Source organism: Tauraco erythrolophus, chromosome Z (assembly GCF_009769465.1).
Source record: "Tauraco erythrolophus isolate bTauEry1 chromosome Z, bTauEry1.pri, whole genome shotgun sequence".
NCBI classification, from domain to species: Eukaryota; Metazoa; Chordata; class Aves; order Musophagiformes; family Musophagidae; genus Tauraco; species Tauraco erythrolophus.
In genome coordinates this window covers 33,313,255-33,330,631 of record NC_141496.1, presented here as the reverse complement: position 1 = coordinate 33,330,631, position 17,377 = coordinate 33,313,255, and the positions used below count along the sequence as shown (strand labels likewise).

At 53.2% G+C, this 17,377-nt stretch overlaps 2 protein-coding genes across 2 annotated transcripts; one reads left to right on the top strand and one right to left on the bottom strand.

Moving 5' to 3' along the window:
* Positions 1 to 489: 489 nt before the first annotated feature.
* Positions 490 to 9,549, bottom strand: LOC104370587 (uncharacterized). The gene is made up of 5 exons (XM_086629668.1): positions 9,499 to 9,549; positions 7,577 to 7,738; positions 5,705 to 5,804; positions 3,013 to 3,143; positions 490 to 811 (listed from the first exon to the last, which is right to left on the bottom strand). The coding sequence occupies exons 1-5, from the start codon at positions 9,547 to 9,549 to the stop codon at positions 527 to 529; spliced, it is 729 nt and encodes a 242-aa protein (XP_086485794.1). The 3' UTR covers positions 490 to 526.
* A 670-nt stretch (positions 9,550 to 10,219) lies between these two features.
* TRMT10B (tRNA methyltransferase 10B) lies at positions 10,220 to 15,583 on the top strand. Its single transcript, XM_086629209.1, has 8 exons — positions 10,220 to 10,369; positions 10,486 to 10,594; positions 10,722 to 10,846; positions 11,522 to 11,674; positions 12,443 to 12,521; positions 13,363 to 13,430; positions 13,726 to 13,849; positions 14,868 to 15,583. The coding sequence occupies exons 1-8, from the start codon at positions 10,220 to 10,222 to the stop codon at positions 14,972 to 14,974; spliced, it is 915 nt and encodes a 304-aa protein (XP_086485335.1). The 3' UTR covers positions 14,975 to 15,583.
* Positions 15,584 to 17,377: the final 1,794 nt, after the last annotated feature.

Below are 17,377 nucleotides of genomic sequence, written 5' to 3'. Positions count from 1 at the left end.
CCCCGCCCCGCCCTTCGCGGCTGCGGTGGCGCGCGCCTCTCCGGCTCCGCCCCCCGCCCCGCTGCTGCCGCGCTGACGGCCCCAGGGGCCGAGACGCACCCCGCCCGGCGGGACGCCGGCGGGGGCCGGCAGACCCGATCCCCTCGTCGTCCCCAGGCCCAAGGAGCCACAGACCCCCAGCGAGTCGCCGCGGCGCAGAGCGCACGCAGAACCGCTGCTGCGATGACGTCCATCAGGTCTCACGCTGCGGAGCTGGCAAAACGCGGTGCGACAGCTTGCGTCATGTCACACCGTGACCGAGCGAGCTCGTCACCTGCGCAGACAGCGCCCAGGCCACAGCTGCAACCGCCCAGCTGTGCCCGGAGCGCCGGAGCCGGCCTACGCAGTGAGGAGAGGGCCGTCCATCCCTCACCGCGACAGCCTGGCGTTGACTTTTTAACCCTTTCACACGTTCACAAAAAAAGCCACAAATAATTGTGAGAATTAAGAGCTTATCGATCTTTCAGATGCACAGCTGCCAGCCCCATCAGGCGCGCTCGGCTTCCTCCTCCGCCCCTGCACGGGGCGTCCTGCCCATGGTGTAGAACTCCTCGTTTGGGCGCAGGTCAACATAATGAGCGATGCGATTAGACATAGCAAAAAAAGCAGAAATCATGCCTATGTCCCAGGCATCTTCACGGTCAAAACCATGCCTCTCCAGCTTCTGGAAATGCTCTTCAGTGATGTTATCAGCGCGACAGACCGCCAGAGCAAACTCCAGCATTGCCAAGTCCCGGTCACTCAGGTCAGCCAGTTTCCAGTTCACAATGACCTGTGAGAAGGCAGAAACCAGAGGTAGCACAGACGGACTCAACAAACAGTCTAACTAGCCGACCAACTTCTCTGCTCTGCAAACCCAAAGAGATGGCAGTACACAGGCTCTTACTCAGGACCAACCAGACATCCTGGCTACCATCTGACAAAAGACTTGTCTATTTTATTGCCCTTTCCACCTCAGGGACTGTGGCAGTTTGGCTGAGCAGGCTACAGAGGAGTTGAAACAGGACCATCTAAGGAACCTGAAGGTGCACAAGTTCATGGGACCCAATGAGAGGCATCCGTGGGATCCAAGGGAACTGACGGATAAAGTAGCTAAGCCACTATCCATCATAATTAAAAAGTCGTGGCAGTCCAGTGAAGCTCCTACCAACTGGACAAGGGAAAACACAGCCTTCATTTTTAAAAAGGGAAAAAAGGAAGAACCAGGGAACTACAGGCCAGTCAGTCGCACCTCTGTGCCTGGCAAGAACATGGAACAGATGGTCTTGGAAACTATGCTAAGGCACATAGAAAAATAAGGAGGTGACTGGTGACAGCCAACATGGCTTCACTAAGGGAAAATCCTGCCTGACTAATTTGGTGACCTTCCATGAGGGAGTTACAGTATTGATGGATAAGGGAAGAGCAACTGACATCGTCTACCTGGACTTGTCCAAAGCATTTGACACTGTCCTGCATGACAACCTTGTCTCTAAATTGGAGAGACATGGGTTTGATGGACAGATCACGCGGTGGATAAGAAACTGGCTGATGGTTGCACTGAAAGAGTTGTGGTCAACAGCTCGATGTCCAAGTGGAGACCAGTGATGACTGGTGTTCCTCAGGGGTCGGTATTGGGACCAGCACTGTTCAACATCTTTGTCGGCAACATGGACAGTGGGATTGAGTGCACCCTCAGCAAGTTTGCTGACTACACCAAGTTGCGTGGTGTTGTGGACACGCTGGAGGGAAGGGATGCCATCCAGAGGGACCTTGACAGGCTGGAGAGGTGGGCCTGTGAGAACCTAATGAAGTTCAACAAGGCCAAGTGCAAGGTCCTGCACATAGGCTGGGGAAATCCCAAGCACAAATACAGGCTGGGCAGAGAATGGATTGAGAGCAGCCCTGAGGAGAAGGACTTGGGGGTGTTGGTTGAGGAGAAGCGCAACATGAGCCAGCAATGTGCACTGGCAGCCCAGAAAGCCAACTGTATCCTGGGCTGCATCCAAAGCAGCATGGGCAGCAGGTTGAGGGAGGTGATTCTGCCCCTCTACTCTGCTCTCCTGACATCCTACCTGGAGTACTGTGTTCAGCTCCGAGGCCCCCAGCATAAGGATATACACCTGTTGGAGCGAGTCCACAGGAAGGCCACAAAGATGATCCAAGGGCTGGAGCACCTCTGCTATGAAGACAGGCTGAGAGAGTTGGGGTTGTTCAGCCTGGAGAAGAAAAGGCTCTGGGGAGACCTTCTAACAGCCTTCCAGTACCTAAAGGGGCTACAAGAAAGCTGGAGGGGGAGTTTTTACAAGGGCGTGTAGCGATAGGACAAGGGGCAATGGCTTTAAACTGGAAGTGGATAGATTTTGATTACATCTAAGGAAGAAATTCTTCACTCTGAGGGTGCTGAGGCACTGGAACAGGTTGCCCAAAGATGGATGCCACATCCCTGGAAGTATTCAAGGCCACGTTGGATGAGACTTTGGGCAACCTACACTAGTGGAAGGTGTCCATTCCCATGGCAGGGGGCTTGGAACTAGATGATCTTTAAGGTCCCTTCTGACCCAAACCATGCTATGATTCTGTGACCCAATGTCGCCAGGATGCTGCAGCTCCCCATTTGTAGGAAGTTCCTCCACAGACCACATTAAAACAGGAATGAATGTGGGCAGCAGGATGAATGCTCTGCAGGTCAACCATCCCTCCCGCATCTTGTTTGAGGGTGGATAAGGATACACAGACCCACACCTCAAGGTCTTACCCCCAGTGGCTACTGGTCTGACTGCTTACCAATAAACTTAGTAAGCCAGGTATTGAGTTGAGGCCCCAGACATGTCAACATGGCTCAAGATTGCTGGGAAGCACATAGATCAAAGGTTCAAAATATAGATTAAGGATCAAAACTTCAGGTGAAAAAGCAGATACTAGAGGGCTGTTCCCACCTCCCAAGGGACCATGTGAAGGAGGTGGGGCGCACACTGTTGTAACCCAACTGACCTGGTCAGCCAGCGCTGGCTGCTTGGAATATATCCGATGAAGGGCTCCATGTGCAACCACACAGTAGGGACATCTATTCACAACACTTGTAGCCACAATTATGAGCTCTTTGTCTGCCTTGCTGAGTCGCCCTAGAGGGACAGCAAAAGATTTGGCACACTTCACTATTAAAAATGTCCACCACAGCAAGTATCACTAGGGAAACGTGGACGGAAAGACTCTAGGTACAAGCGGCCTGCAGTACGGCCCAGGAGACAGAGGCCCAGAGAACATGCAGGGAGACGCTGCAACCAGAGCTCCTAGGTGACAGGACAAGGGTTTTAAACTGAAAGACGGTATGTTTAGAATGGACATAAAGAAAAAATGTTTTACAATGAGAGTGAGGTGAGACCTGGGACAGGTTGTCCAGGGAAGGTATAGGTGTCCCACCTCTAAAGTGTTCAAGGTCAGGTTAGATGGGGCTTTGAACACCCTGATCTAGTGAAAGATGTTCCTGCCCATGGCTGGGGGTGTTGGACTAGATGATCTTTGAAGGTCCCTTCCAACTGAAACAATTCTATGACTCTATGATCATCCAGGCGACCAATTTTCCTGGATGGTTGTTCGTAAGACACCTCATTAGGATGAGGGACGTGAAATTTGGTCATCAGGGAAACAACAATTTTACATAACAGTAAAACTTAAGAGCACCAAAATTACTTGCTCACAGAGTAGAAAGCTTGGTTGGTACTTCTCCATCTATGTCCCAGAGGCAAATGGCTAGGGAGGGTGTTGTTTGTTCTTTTTCTGATGCTTTATTGCTGCTTTTACAGAAAAGTGCAGTGTTCTAAAACCCATCAAGCAGGTTTTGGCAAGTAAACATTACTGGCAGCTTTTGAAGGCAGAAAGAAGAAACCAAAAGGAACAATGAAGCACCCTAGGACTGTGGCTTTGAGAACTTTGAGAACAGACAGACAAACCACATACAGTGTCTAGCCCTGTGACTGCTCTAAACAAGTTGTGGAAAAGGTGGCTGTGCACTGTTATACTCAGAATAAATCCTAATCATTTTCACAAACAGCTTCACAACAGGACTGTGCACAAGAGATGAGGAACTTACTTGGCTGCATATCAGCACTCATGCTCTTTGCCTTTTTAAGATAATTAGCAGCAGGGATTTTTTGAAACTGCACTTCACAGGGAAGGTCAGAGTCTCTCATCCTCCCCACAAAAGCTACTGCTTTACTGGACTTTGAAAATATTTCCATAAAATCAGTGTCTTCTAAGAGCATGAAAGACTACTAAAACCTCCTGGGCAAAGAGGAGTCAGGAGAAGAGGCCTTCTTGCTCTGGTTCAGAGCCAGAAGGCTGCAACACCGTGATACTGCAGGAGAGATGCTGAAGAGGGTAGGATCCAAAATAGTCCTACTCTTCAAGTCAAACAAAAAGGAAGCATGGGAATGAGAAGGGAAAAACAGACCCTCATACAACTAGGGGCATGGCTTCACTCCAGCAGCACAAGCAGAGCAGGGACCTTCACAGAGAGACTGCATGTACCATGTGGGAGAGGCATAAGTGTGCACTCCTTCCTGCCTCCAGAACTTGCCAAGACACTCCTCTTGAGCTCTCATCTCTCATAAGCAGGAGGAGCAGTTTACATGCGCCAGTTTATTTTACAAAAGCTGGGTTTTACTAATGCACCTTCAGAGCAAAAGCAATGAGAACAGGTCTCTCAGTGCCCAGTACCACAGGAAGTATGAGGGAGAAAGAGGCAGTCCTCAAACTGCGTTTCCTCAAAGGCTGGAGCCACGCAGAGTTCCCTACAGTGCTGCCCAGCAGCACTGCTGCAGCCAGCCCTCCCTTGTCTCCACACCGGGCACCCAGAGGCTGCCTGGTGCACAGGTGTCCTAGCGTGCAGCAAGCACCTCGGTCCTCTCCCTGCTCATGCAGGGCATGGACACCCCTGGCTTCAAAGTCCCCAGTGCAGCATGTCAGGTCCCAGAGGGCACAGCCTCCCTCACACAAATTTTGTGCACTGCTCATGGGCAGCTCATCACCAAGAACCTGTGAGCAGGCTCAGCAGGGACCTGCCCCTCCCCTGGTAGCTGTTTTATGCTGGGCCCTAAGCTGTGACCCCACCTGAGCCACACTGTGCCTGTGGTCCCTGCCTGCATAACCCTGCTGGTCTGGAACCTGACTGATCCCCAGGCCAACTTTCTGGCTTGATTTTGGATCTGCCTCGTTCCCACAGACTTGTCTGGGAAACCTGGACTCCCAGCTGGCCCTGGTCACCATGGTCAGACCCGCCCTACTTGCCTTCTCTGGTAGGTAGTACAGGTCTGCAGTCTTGCCCATGAAACCACAGCCTCTGCCTGCACCCTTCCAGCACACTCAGCTCCTGGGTGACAGAATCATAGATTCATCTTCCCTTAGTCAGCAGCCCGTTCTTTGTCGTAACACAGAACGCAGTGCAGTGAGGCAGCAGAGCATGGCTTCAGAGCTGCTTTTTAACCACAAGCTAAAGAGTGTGAAGCTGTATGCAATATAAGCGAAGCCAGAAGCAGCAGTGCAGGTTCCAGCCTCTGCATCTGTTATGATGGGCTGGGGGAAGGCACAGTGAGGCAATACATCGGAGGACGTCAGAAACGTCACTTCGAGCAGCTTTTCGCATCTGCAAAGGGAAGGGCAGTTTTGAGGTGGTTGTGTGGTTTACCTGTGTCTTTGTTCATAATGGCATTGTAATAAGCAAAAAAAGCTCTGAATTCAGCAGGTCGGTGGGACATGGCTTTGAACACATTGGGCAGAAATCCGGTCTGTTCAAGGAAAAAGGAAAACGAGTCAAGAACTGTAACTTAACACAGAGCACAGAGGGTGATGTTAACGCACTAGGCTTAGAGAACAATTTGCTAGCGCAGCAGTGCTGGGAAATCTCTGCAGACCCATTCTCTTGCCCTTTGAGCATAGTTACATGTGACTGAACACGTAATGATGTGGTTCTTAACTAGGTGTTGCTGCAGTTTCATAGCATGACTGATAGTTGCGCTCACTTCAGCCACAGCAGGAATGACCACAGTGACATCAACAAGCTCCTTTGCAAACATAAACCTCTTTTACTCTCCTCTTCCTTCTGAGCTTACAGCGCACAAGTCAGGGCCAGCCCAATCCCAACAGCACACCATCTGAGGTGCCAGCACTCCGTGGATGTACATCCTGGCACAACGACGCTGCCGTACTTCTCTCCCTGTTCTGCCCCTGGTAACTGCCAATGCCCAGTCCACCTCTGTGACAGCATGCAAGGCTGCCTGTCCCAGAGAATCGCTTGCTGCCGTTCCCGTGCAGGATCAGCCGATGCAGCACCCACCCATGCCTGGGTCACAGCAGTGGGTATTTATCAGCAGGGGTTCAGCCTCAGTGTCTGGCTGCCCACTGCAGTTCTAAACAGTCTGGTTTCGCTGTGATTGTGGTAACTGCCCACAGGCTCCACCAGCTTACTGGCTGCTGTTCTTCAGAGTGTTTATGGAAAAGGAGAGTAGCCCAGGTGTCACAGATCCCTCTGGCAACCTCTCTCCACTGCCACACAATTGCCTGTGTCTTTCTCATGTCTCACCGGTCTGTTTACTGGTAGTTAACCACAGGGAGGCTCTTCCCTCTTCCTCCACAACCCACTAGTTTACTTCGGAGCCTCTGGCAACAGAAGTTGGCAGCACTGTTTGGACATCCAAGTCTGCTAGGTTGATTCGATCCTATATGTCAGTCTTTGCTGATGCCTTCAATGCACTAACACACAGGGGTCTCCATCACAGTGGGTGAAATTTGAGCTGACTCTTCTTCTATATACTGTATTTACCCTCAAGTGTGCTGACTCCTTTTGTTATTACACAAATTTCACCAGGGCCACTACAACGGTAGCAGAACACAGATTCAATAGGCCGCACGAAGGATAGAGAGGGACCAGCCCTCTGCTGAGACAACACTTGGAAGAGAGAAGTCTCCACGGAGCTGTGGCTGGTTCAGTGTTTTAGCCACCAGGAAGGACTGTCTGGCATTCCTTCTCCACAACAGCAGGGAAGGAAACTCTTGCCCAATTCTCTCTTTTTCCTCCTATAAACAGCATTAGGCTTACTGCTTTGTCACTGCATAGCCCACTGGGCTTTGGAGAAAAAAAGTCAAAAGCAGAAATATCCCCTGAGCCTTTTAATACAGTTATCAAAACAGCTTCTCCCTTTTTTTTTTCTCCATTAAAAGTGTTAAAAATACTCCTGATAGTGTCTCAAGTAAACACAGATGCTCTCCCAGAAAAACACACACATGTCAGCGTTCCAGCTAACCCCATGCATAAGAAGACATATGAAACAACCTGCTAGTCTCATGGAACCAGGAAGACTTACAATCCTGTCCACACACCGCAGGACTTCCAGTAAAACCCTCATCCTGTCGACTAGAAGGTTTGCAAGAAGTGCTGCCCACCTCGGTCTCCTACCAGGTTTGTGTTAGACCTAACTGGACCAGAACCACTCTCTAAGAGTGTATGACCTACTCGGACTTTGAACCCTTTCCACTGAGTCTAGCAGCAGAACTCCTTTACCTTCATTTCTACTTCCTCCATGAGCTCAACAATGTCATACGGCATGTCCTTCTTATTGGGTACCGGGTATCGCCCAACAGGCCTTGGTCCGCTCTCTTTCTTGGTGCTGTATGCCACCTGGGACTGCCTCCAGGCATGCCCTGAGGCTCGGAGAGGCAGAAGCTGGGGAGAAAGGAGGGAGGAAAGTTTGTTATTTGGAGGGGCACGTTTCATCTCGGCAGTCTGGGGAGAGAGGATTTTTCCTCAGCTACTCCTGCTTTTCCGACAGGACTCAGGGGCACCTCTGTCACTGTAAGCCACTTGCTGCTCCATTAGCGGGGCAGACAATGCTCTGGAAAAGGAAATGCAAGCCCCATTCCTGGCTCGAGCTCTAAGCTGCTGTGTGGGTATCTGGCAAGCACCACGTTCCCACGCACCATCTCTGCTGCAGGCCACAGCTGCTGCTTTTTGCAGTCCGCACCAGCCGTGGATCAGCCCCTCTGCAGCAATGTTGAAACTACAGCACTTCCCAAGCTTAAAAGGCGCTTCCCGTCAATCTGCACACAGCAACATCACTGCAGACATCCATCAGTAGCCCTAACAACAGATCTCCTTCAACAAAGGAGCACAAAGAATAAATTCAAGGCCTTTTTTTTTTTTCTGCTCATCAGCCTTCCTGCAGGCAAAGCTGCCTTCTCTCCAGCAGAACAATCAGTGGCTCTAGAATCAGGCCTTCTGGAGGCCCAAAGCAAACAGCATTGTTATATGAGAACCACTGGAAACTGCCCTTCATAATGCTCCATTACTGTTAAGAAGTAGTGTGGTCTTGCAGCATCTAGGCTACAGGCCTCCTTAGCTCTTCAGCAGTGTTGCAAATGCTTTAGGAAAGCAGCTGCATCTTACAGCTGGGTGGGCTGGGCCTGAGAGTGGAGTGACTTGGTGTTGGGCAGTCAGTGCAGGTGTGGGAGCAGAGCCCAAGTGTCCCAGCACCCTGCTTGGAGGGTGCCTCAAGGGTCTTCCCAGCTATCCGGCACATATCACAGCAGCCCTGAATGTTCCCACGAACACTGCAACATTCCCAGTCACCCCACCACTGCATGGTGTCCTTCACAAATCTGGGGTGCAAACTAAACCTGCAGGATCACATGTTCTCCAAATGGTTTTGCTTGGCACATACTTGAGTTCTGGCCTGAAATGCCAGCACACCACTGCAACACAAACGAGTAACAGTGATAACCTCAGCTTGCTGCTATGAGGAAGATGCTGAAACAGCTGTATACACTGTCCCAGAATGTATCAGGTACCACCTATGAAAATGAGAAAAACACTAAGGCAAGTATAAACAAGAAAACCATCTCAGAAATAAAACTTCTGAAGGTAAGTGCAAAAATACACTGGGGTGCAACAAGTAGACTTATGGCCGTTGAAAGCAAGGATTCCAATCACATAAAGGTCAGCTATGTACCTGGTGGAAAACCAGAGCAATCAATCTGTATGCATCAACACGCACATCTGGTGGGCTCTCCTCTCTATTCGAGGACGCGGGCTGCGAGACACGGGGCAGCAGCTTGGCGGAGGGACGGCGCACAAGAGCTTGGCAGGCCTGCCCTCCCTTTTTGACGGCGTGCGACGCCCCGCGGGAGGAGGAGAAAACCTCCGTGGAGGCCGCGGCCGGGCGGCGCGACCAGCCACGCTTCTCCGCTCCACCGCTTCCCACGCGGCGACGCGGAGCCCCTCAGCGGGCACCGAGCCCAGCGCCCGCCGCAGGGTGCTCGGGGCCGCGCTCGGCCGCCCAGGGTTACGGGGCAGGAGCCGGCGGCGCCCGGGCGGGCGACCACCGCCCCAGCCCACCGTGCCCGGCCCGGAGCCGCCCTCCCCGCGCCACGCAGGCCCCGCCGCCGCTTGCCCTCCCGCCTGCGGCCCCCGGCTGAGCCCCTACTCACGGGCGGGCGGGCGGCGCGCAGCCGCAGGCCGCGCAGCACTGAGGCGCTCATGGCCCGTCGGGCAGGGGCGGCGGGGCTGGCGCGGCGCGTCACGGCCTCCCCCGCCACCGTCGCGCCGCAGCAGCGCCCGCTGTCGGCCTCAGCGGCCGGGAGGCACCCGCGAGCCTGGGGGCGCCGGGGCCGCCAAGCCCCAACCCCGGCACGGCGTACACAACGCAGGGAGACCGCCGCGGCGCTGAGGCGGGGAGACGCCCCCTGGGAGGCGAGCGCGGGGACGCTTCGGCCGCCGGAGGCTCTGCGGAGTCGCGGGCAGGCGAAGTGGGACGGCCGTCCACCCACCCACAGCGCTCCCGCCCCTCTGCGCTGCCTCCTCGCCGAGACGCCGCGGAACGGTTCTTCCGCTCGTGGTACGGCGCCGTCTGCGGGCAGCAGCCGACCGCGCGGCTCCGGCGCTGCCCCCGCCCGCTCCGCGGCTCTCCGCCAGCCGCGCCCAGGCCTGGCCCACGCTCCCGAGCTACTGCACCGCCCCGAAGAGCGTGCCCGCGGCGGCTCTCTCCCGCCCGAGCTCCTTCGCCCCTGCACAAACGGCTCCGTCCCTTGTCGCCAGGCCGGCGCGCCCGGGTCCGCCCCGGGTGCTCCGCCCTGCTTGTGCCAGGCCCTGTGCCCCGCCCGCCTCCGCCTCGCTCCTGCCCCGCCCGAAGAGGCTGCGTCAGCGGCGCCCATGGCTGGCGGCGGCGCCGATGGCGGCTGCCAGTCGGCGGATTCTGAGGGGGAGGCAGCAGTAGCCTGCGAGGCCCTCCGTCTGCTGCAGATCGAGCCCTCGGCCGTCGGCCCCGGCACGGGGCGGGCGGGAGGGGCTGCGCAGTGCTCGGTAGGTGCCGGTGCCTTGGGGCGAGGCGGGAGGTGCTGTGGGGGGCGGTCGGCGGGGCGGTCCCGCGGGCTTGGCGGCAGCAGGCCCGTAGGCCTGAGGCCCAGCTGCTCCCGCAGAGGAACGTGCTGCGGAAGCGGAGGCGATGGGAGCGGGTCCTGGCGGCGAAGAGGAGGAAGCGGCGGCAGGAGCGGGAGAGGAGCAGGGCTCGGCGGGCCGAGGGCCCAGGTGAGGCGCGGTGCCGCCCCACCGAGAGGCTCCTGGCCGGAGACGAGTCGCCGTGGGCAGGTGAGGCCTCGCCATCCCGAGGCCTCGACGGGGCCAGGGGCTGCCCTCTCTCTGTTCTGCCTTCCAGGGGCTGCCAGCCGGGGCGGCAGGAGGGCCCTGTCCGCCCTCGCGAAGGAGCGCCTTCTGGAGGCCAGGGCGTCGGGGCCCCGGCTCTGCGTGGACCTCGGCGTGGCGGCCTGCATGACGCGGAAGGTACGGGGCCCCTCTGCCCCGGTGCTGCCGCTGCCGGCCAGCGCGCAGCCCCTCTCCACTGTCCCGAGACTTCTCAGAGATCCTCGGGACCTGCCCCATCCTAGCCTCGACAGAGCCTGGTGGCTGCTCTTCATCCATCCATCCATCCATCCATCCATCCATCCATCCATCCATCCCTCCCTCTCTGCTTCTGCTCTGGAAAGCGTCCTGCCCTGTGCTGTTTCTGGAAGGTGCTGTTTGCAGGGAGGTAGCGGAGGGGAGCCCTCTGAAACAGGGCCGAGGGAAAGGACGTGGCTGCGGCAAGTTACTGGTTTGTTCTAGCTGTTTTGGGAAACTAAGAAGTCCTCCAGCTCAGCGAGAACCAGGATGCATGAGGGTGCACACACAGCAGCTCTCCTGAGCTTAGCCTCTGGGGCTGTGCTGGCCGCTCCCGTCTCTGCCTGTTCTTCCACCCTGGGCCTGGCCTGCTGGAGCCCTGGCTGGCTGCACACGTGGCTCGCTGGGTTTTCTTGAGACCCAGAGGCAGTCGAGGTGTGCTCCCCAGGAACAGCCTTTCCAGAGCCTCAGCAACCAGCCAGTGACACAGGCATGATGGGCGTCTGCAGGCCCTGAAGGGAGTTGTGTAACCCCCTGCCCCTAGAGCTGTGGGTCACTGTGCTTGTTATTTGTTGGAAGGAAACCAGCCGCCTCGCCTCTCAGATCAGGAGACTCTACGGGGCAAACAGGCGTGCCGAGAAGCCGTTTTGGCTCTGTCTGACGGACTTTGTGGTGGGCTCGTTGATCTATGAGGAGTGTTTTCGCATGAACGACGGCTTCTCCAGTTATTTGGTAAGGGTCTCTGACCAAGTGCTTTCAAGGCTTGTAACACCCCATGGCCACAGCGCCGGCCCTCAGCGTTGACCCAAGACAGGCTGAGGTGGGCTCGAATGGTGGGAATGCAGTTCAGTGGCAGGTCAGGCCTTTGTGCCCTTTGGCAGGAGACTGGAATTGACAGATAATGGGGCAACGTGCAAGGCCTTCTAGTTAAAGCTCATGTCCTTCCTGCTGGCAAGAGGAGAATTTCTTCTCCAGATGCTCTTCTCCTGTGACTGGGGACAGGCACACACATAAGCTTGGTCAGGCTTTGGGCAGGTCACACATTCCTGTCCTGAGCTTTTGTACTGAGCTTGGTCTGACTTGAGCATGAGACCCATATGTAGAAGTTATGGCACTGACATTGAGCCATGTGTTCTACAGCGCATGTGGGGATGCACATGGTAACAGTGCAGAGGAGAGAAAAATCACCTGAAGTGGAGATTCCTGAATCTCTTGAGAATTAAGAATCTAATTTAAAATTAGGTAATTATTGCCAATCTCCGTTCCTCAAACCATGTCTACAGATTTTGATGAGAAGAGAATTTAATGGACTTTGAGGTAGATATTGTTCAGTGTTGATATAGAACCATTTTCCAAATTAAACCACTCTATCTGTATGAGTTTAAACACCTAAGGCAGTAGTTTCAGTCTGGTATATTTCTGTGTCTGAGAGTGGCTTTTGCTCTGGCAGATGGACTTTGGGCTAATGGGCTTCTTCTCTCCCTGTCTTCCATTTTTCAGATGGATACAACTCAAGAAAGTTACCTGGACCTCTTTCCTTTAGATGCAATTGTTTATCTCACTCCTGACTCTGAGAACGGTAAATGTTTTACTTGCTTTAGGCAGAGGGGAGCTAGGGCAAAAGATTGATTTTTAAGTTTTTCTTTTTGAGACTATTTCATACTTCAGGTTATTCAATTCCAAGCATTTACTGCCTCAGATTGCATGAGATATACTGTGTACTTAGGTCTGATGCTAAATCTATTCATCTCTTAATCTGTTTTGACAGGGAATAAGGTTTTGTGTCAGGGCTGCGTGTGATCTGCAGCAGACTTAACTTAAAACCTGTGTGTAGAGCCCCTGCGGTTTGTAATACTGCAGAGTGGCAAAGTGGATATGCTGTGGCACTTGGAATACAGTCTAAATTACATCTGTATCTGAAATAATGCAGGAGCTACAACATTCTCGTTATTGCTTCATTTGCTGCTGTGTTTGTTTTCTCCTCTTCCTGTGTTTCTAACCAGCCACAGATTCCTGGGGACGTAGATGCCGTTGTTGTTTTATGCAAGTGCCTTACTCTGATTAAGAATCTAGTAAGGGTGGGGGAAGGTTTTAGTAGGTGACCTTGACAGTGGGGAGGCGTCTGCGGAGCAGATTGGGATCGGACTTAGCAGATCAGCCACATCTGAGAACAGACAACAGTTAAAGGGGGCAATGTATGGTATCTCTGGCACTCCGTGACTGATATCCCCCTTTCAGGCTGCCTGTGGGTTCAGGCAGACGCTTCTGTCTCTGAAGCCTCAGCCTCTTCCACAGTCTGAGGCTCCAGGGTGAAAGGTGACTCTGGCCACAGCTTTCTTGTGGAAGTTTTATGTGGAGAATGGTGTAGTGCAGGGTTTTACTGTCGTTTGGTGGTGAGCAAGTGCTGTTCTTGTTTCTAGTCCTTGAAGATATTGATCCAAATAAAGTGTACGTCCTGGGAGGCCTGGTGGATGAAAGTATTCACAAGGTGGGTAGTAGCCTGTCAGAACCTGTGCCCCGTTCTCTCATGAGAGCAGAGACATAGCATTGGTAGCACCCAGTGCTGCTGATTCCTCTGTTTGAGTTGTCACTATTGTGCCACCGTCTGTTTTTCCTCAAGGTTCTGCCTGGATCCAGCACCAGGCTGAGAGAGACTACAGCAGTCTGGGTGGAATGAGGTCTAGGACAGTTTCTGGCTTCATAGCTTCTTGTGCCCAAAATGATGTGCATGCTATGCACGTGCAAGTTTGTGCACACTGGGCACCTTGTTGTTTGCCTTGCAGAAGCTGACTCTGCAGAGGGCTCAAGAGCAGTCCTTGCAAACAGCCCGCCTCCCCATTCGCGAGTACATGGTGAAAACTGTTAACACCAAGAACTACCACTCTGAGACACTGGCGATTAATCAAGGTGAGAGGCTGAGCAACCTCCTGTCATATGCCTGGGCTGGAGGAGGCGGCAGGCCATCAAGCAGCACAATTTTCAAAATGAAGTCATGGGGGAAAGAAACACTGGGAGCAGAGGTTTCTCTTAGTAGGTTTTATCCCCTCTGTCCCCATGTTGAAGGTCTTGTGTGCTTCTCTGCATCACTGCTGCTTTGCACAAAGCAGTGAACAGGTAGTGTGGGGACATATGAGGAGACTGCTGTTGCAACAAGTCACACAAGGTCCCAGGCAAGGGAGAAGGACAAGTTGTCAGGCTTGTGTCAGGCTCAATCAAGGCAAGGCTCACACCACCAGTGTGGGATGTTCGTGTGCTGGACCAGTCATGGCTCCATGTCATGACCATGGGCTGGGCCACCTGGTCACATCAGTGGATGTGCCCGTGTTTTTTCACCCCTGCTGGAAGTCTATGGCTTTATAACCTGAACACCTCTCTGCTAGGGACTACAAAGGGGCTCATGTCCTAGGTCAGCTCTACTAAGCTCTTACCTCCGGCATGAGGACTTTGTTGCCCTCTCTGTCAGCACAAGGCAGAGGAGGTGGTGGAGGGTTCTGCAGGGCGCCAGGCCTAGCTGGTAGAGACCTCTGTGTGTCCCAAGGGAGCCCCTGATGTGGAGACACAATATCTGAAAAGCGACGGTGGAAGTAGAGCAGGTATGACCCACCGTGGGTGTACTGTAATCAGCAGTACAGGCAGGCATTACAGGTTAGTCAAAATGGTGACTGGGGCACCTTGCTTCAGTTGACACAGCCTGTGCTTTTGCTAGCCAGAGCTCCTCAAAGTCACCTTCAAAACAGTCATCTGCTCCTGCATGAGCTGCCTCAAACAGCAGATCTTAAATGAGAGAGAATGCAAACCCCATGCTAACCACCACTGGCATCAGCTGTTATAATTTCCTGATGTTTTGCAGCCAGCGGGTTGTGTATTACAGAGCTTGCTATTGATACCGATATTACAGCATGGTACGTCTCTCTGTTCCTGATAGTCTTTGATGTCTTATCAACTTACTATGAGACCCGGAGCTGGCCGGCAGCCTTGAAAGCTGGAGTTTCTTCTGGAAAAGGCTATGTGCTACCAGATGCAGTGAAATAAGTGGAAATACCTCAGCGTTACAATGCACAAGAAAACTCTTTATTTTGTGATGTTAAGGAGCTGCACAGACGAGAGGCTAACTCCAAACTTCAAGCAGAGGCACCAGCATGAATGTGCATAGAGGAAACAGCTCTGCTTAACTCTTGTTTAAGGACCTTGTCGGGAGTGACACGTTCTACCTCAGCAGTACCATGCTGGAAATTACTTTTCCCCATGAACAGAAAACAAAAGCCGGTGGAGCCTTGGGATCAAGTGAAAACTGACAGGAATTCAGTTTTGCTTCTTTGCAGATGCTTGTTAGAGTGTTTCTGACTCTTGCATCTACCCTTGTTTTGGGGCAGAGGGGAGAGCTTTAAGGTATTTCTTTCGTCTCGATTAAACAGTAAGTAAGGTGAAGTTGGAATTGCAAAGCTCACTAGCAAGGAGGATTCCTTCCCATGGAAAAGGACAGTGCTGTTCCAATTGGGGAACACAAGACAGGAAATGATTCCCCAGTGGAGAAACAGTTCCCAGGTGCACCATGTCCTAACAACTTTCAACCAGTGGCACTGGAGACTTGGTGAGTTGTTGAAGCCTATAGCTAATCCTGTGCATCTAATTGGAAATAAACTGTTTGCCCATAAACTCCTGTTGCTTCCTTACAGTTACTTACTGATGCATGCATGGTACATCATCACACACTGATGTGTGAAGTTCGCTAACCCTCTTGTTCCTCCTGAAAAGGTACCTGGGATTTGACTGAGCAGAGAAATATTTCACAGCCACAGCAGAAAGCATCTTTGATGCATCAAAGTAAGTCCATGTGTTACCTCAGCCATTGTTGCTAAAAGAAAAACAACCCACAAACTAAAAACCTCACAGTCAATGACTATGTCTAACACCAGTAGAAGAACTTCAGGGTCTCCTGAGGTAAATTACTGTCTCATATGCTTACGTGTTTTCATTTCTCCTTCACATCAAGAGCCTTTTACAACACCTGGAATTCAGTGTTCATGAGACAGTGTCAATAGGGCCTGCTGCAACAGAAGCTGTTGGTGGACACAGGGTGTTGCACCCCACAGGGCTGAATTTGTGTTTGCCGGTCTGTTGCTTTGCTGTGCCCGATGGGCTCTTCCCTTTCTTACTCTTCACATCCCCCTGCTTGTCAGCAGTTGGTGTGTAGTTAAGAGGTCTGCGCTTGGGCTTCAGTGTAAGAGTCATTAACTTTCTAATTGAGCCCCTGAGTTTGCTAGGCAGCAGCACGCACTAGCCCAAACCAGCTGGAGGTGGTTTCCACCTTCCCCAGTGGCTGAAGGTACTTTGGCCACCCTGTCCCTGTGCAGCCAGGAAAGCTGCCCTTGGTTAGCGAGCTGCCTGCAGGTGCACTGTGGGAGCAGCAGCTGTAGGGGGTTTGGTGTAGGGCTGCTAAAAGTTGCTGTGTTCCTGTGGGTGTTCGCTTGCCTGGTTGGTACAGTCTGCTTGATCAGGGAGGTGTCATAGGGGTGATGGAGCAGTCCCTTTTGCCCCAGCTGCCATTCTCTTCCACACAGGGTTCATCTGCAAGAACTTGCCCTTTACTCACTCCAGAAACGTTAAAGAATAAGGAAAAAGTAGGGGTGGCCTTCCTTGAATGTTACAGAGCCATGGGACACTCCTGTCCCCATGCTGCCCTGGTGCTTGGGGAGATGTGTCCATGAGCAAAGCTGGCCACCTCTTGTCGCCTGCCCATGCTCCTCTGCTGCCTGGTGTGGGCCCCTCCATCCTGAGCATGCTTGGCTGCAGCAACTGACCTGCTGCAGCAACAGCCTGTCTCGCAGCACACCTGCAGCATGCATCTCCCAGAGAAAGGCACTGCTCCCAAACAAGCCCTTAAGTTAGACACCAGCAATCGCCTCTGCCCTCTTCATCAGAGGGCGCAGAGGTCATGCCCGCAGCACTTGAGTGCTGACTCTGTAGGGATGCACAGCCAAACGACCTTGAGGGGCAAACAGCTCACACCTAGCTAGGGACATACTGCACATGACAGAAGAAGAGCTACTGACACGGCTGGGAAAAGGAGCCTGCCCTCTCCTAGGGAGGCCAGCATAGTGGGTCATCTCCACAGTTGCCAAGGTGGCATTTCAGGCTCGGGGCTTACGCGTTCTTTCTGGAAGACGCAGGTCCCTAAGCAGCATGGGGGTTAATCAGGCACTTTCTCAAGCATCAGCAAATGGAAATAGAGGAGTTGGGTGACACAAAGAAACCATATCAGAAGATCGGGATGTGGTGGTGCCTCCCTCACCTGGGACAACCCTCTCTTTAGCGATTGCAAGGAAAAGCAGTTAAATATAGCATAGCTTTATCCCCAAGGAGGTTTCCACTAGAAGTCCACGCGCATCTTCAGCCACAGATGGTGGACAAAGCAGCCTGGGTTCATGTCAGGCC

What these genes read in the sequence shown, in the direction of transcription:
- LOC104370587 (XM_086629668.1), bottom strand. Translation starts at nt 9,549, where the DNA reads ATGAGCGCCTCAGTGCTGCGCGGCCTGCGGCTGCGCGCCGCCCGCCCG. An exon ending in CATTATGAACAAAGACACAG is followed by an intron (nt 3,144 to 5,704) that starts GTAAACCACACA and finishes CTGTCCCTCTAG; the next exon opens with GGCGACTCAGCAAGGCAGAC. An exon ending in AGCCAGCGCTGGCTGACCAG is followed by an intron (nt 812 to 3,012) that starts GTCAGTTGGGTT and finishes GCCTTCTCACAG; the next exon opens with GTCATTGTGAACTGGAAACT.
- TRMT10B (XM_086629209.1), top strand. Translation starts at nt 10,220, where the DNA reads ATGGCTGGCGGCGGCGCCGATGGCGGCTGCCAGTCGGCGGATTCTGAG. An exon ending in TCGGCGGGCCGAGGGCCCAG is followed by an intron (nt 10,595 to 10,721) that starts GTGAGGCGCGGT and finishes TCTGCCTTCCAG; the next exon opens with GGGCTGCCAGCCGGGGCGGC. An exon ending in GACACTGGCGATTAATCAAG is followed by an intron (nt 13,850 to 14,867) that starts GTGAGAGGCTGA and finishes TGTTCCTGATAG; the next exon opens with TCTTTGATGTCTTATCAACT.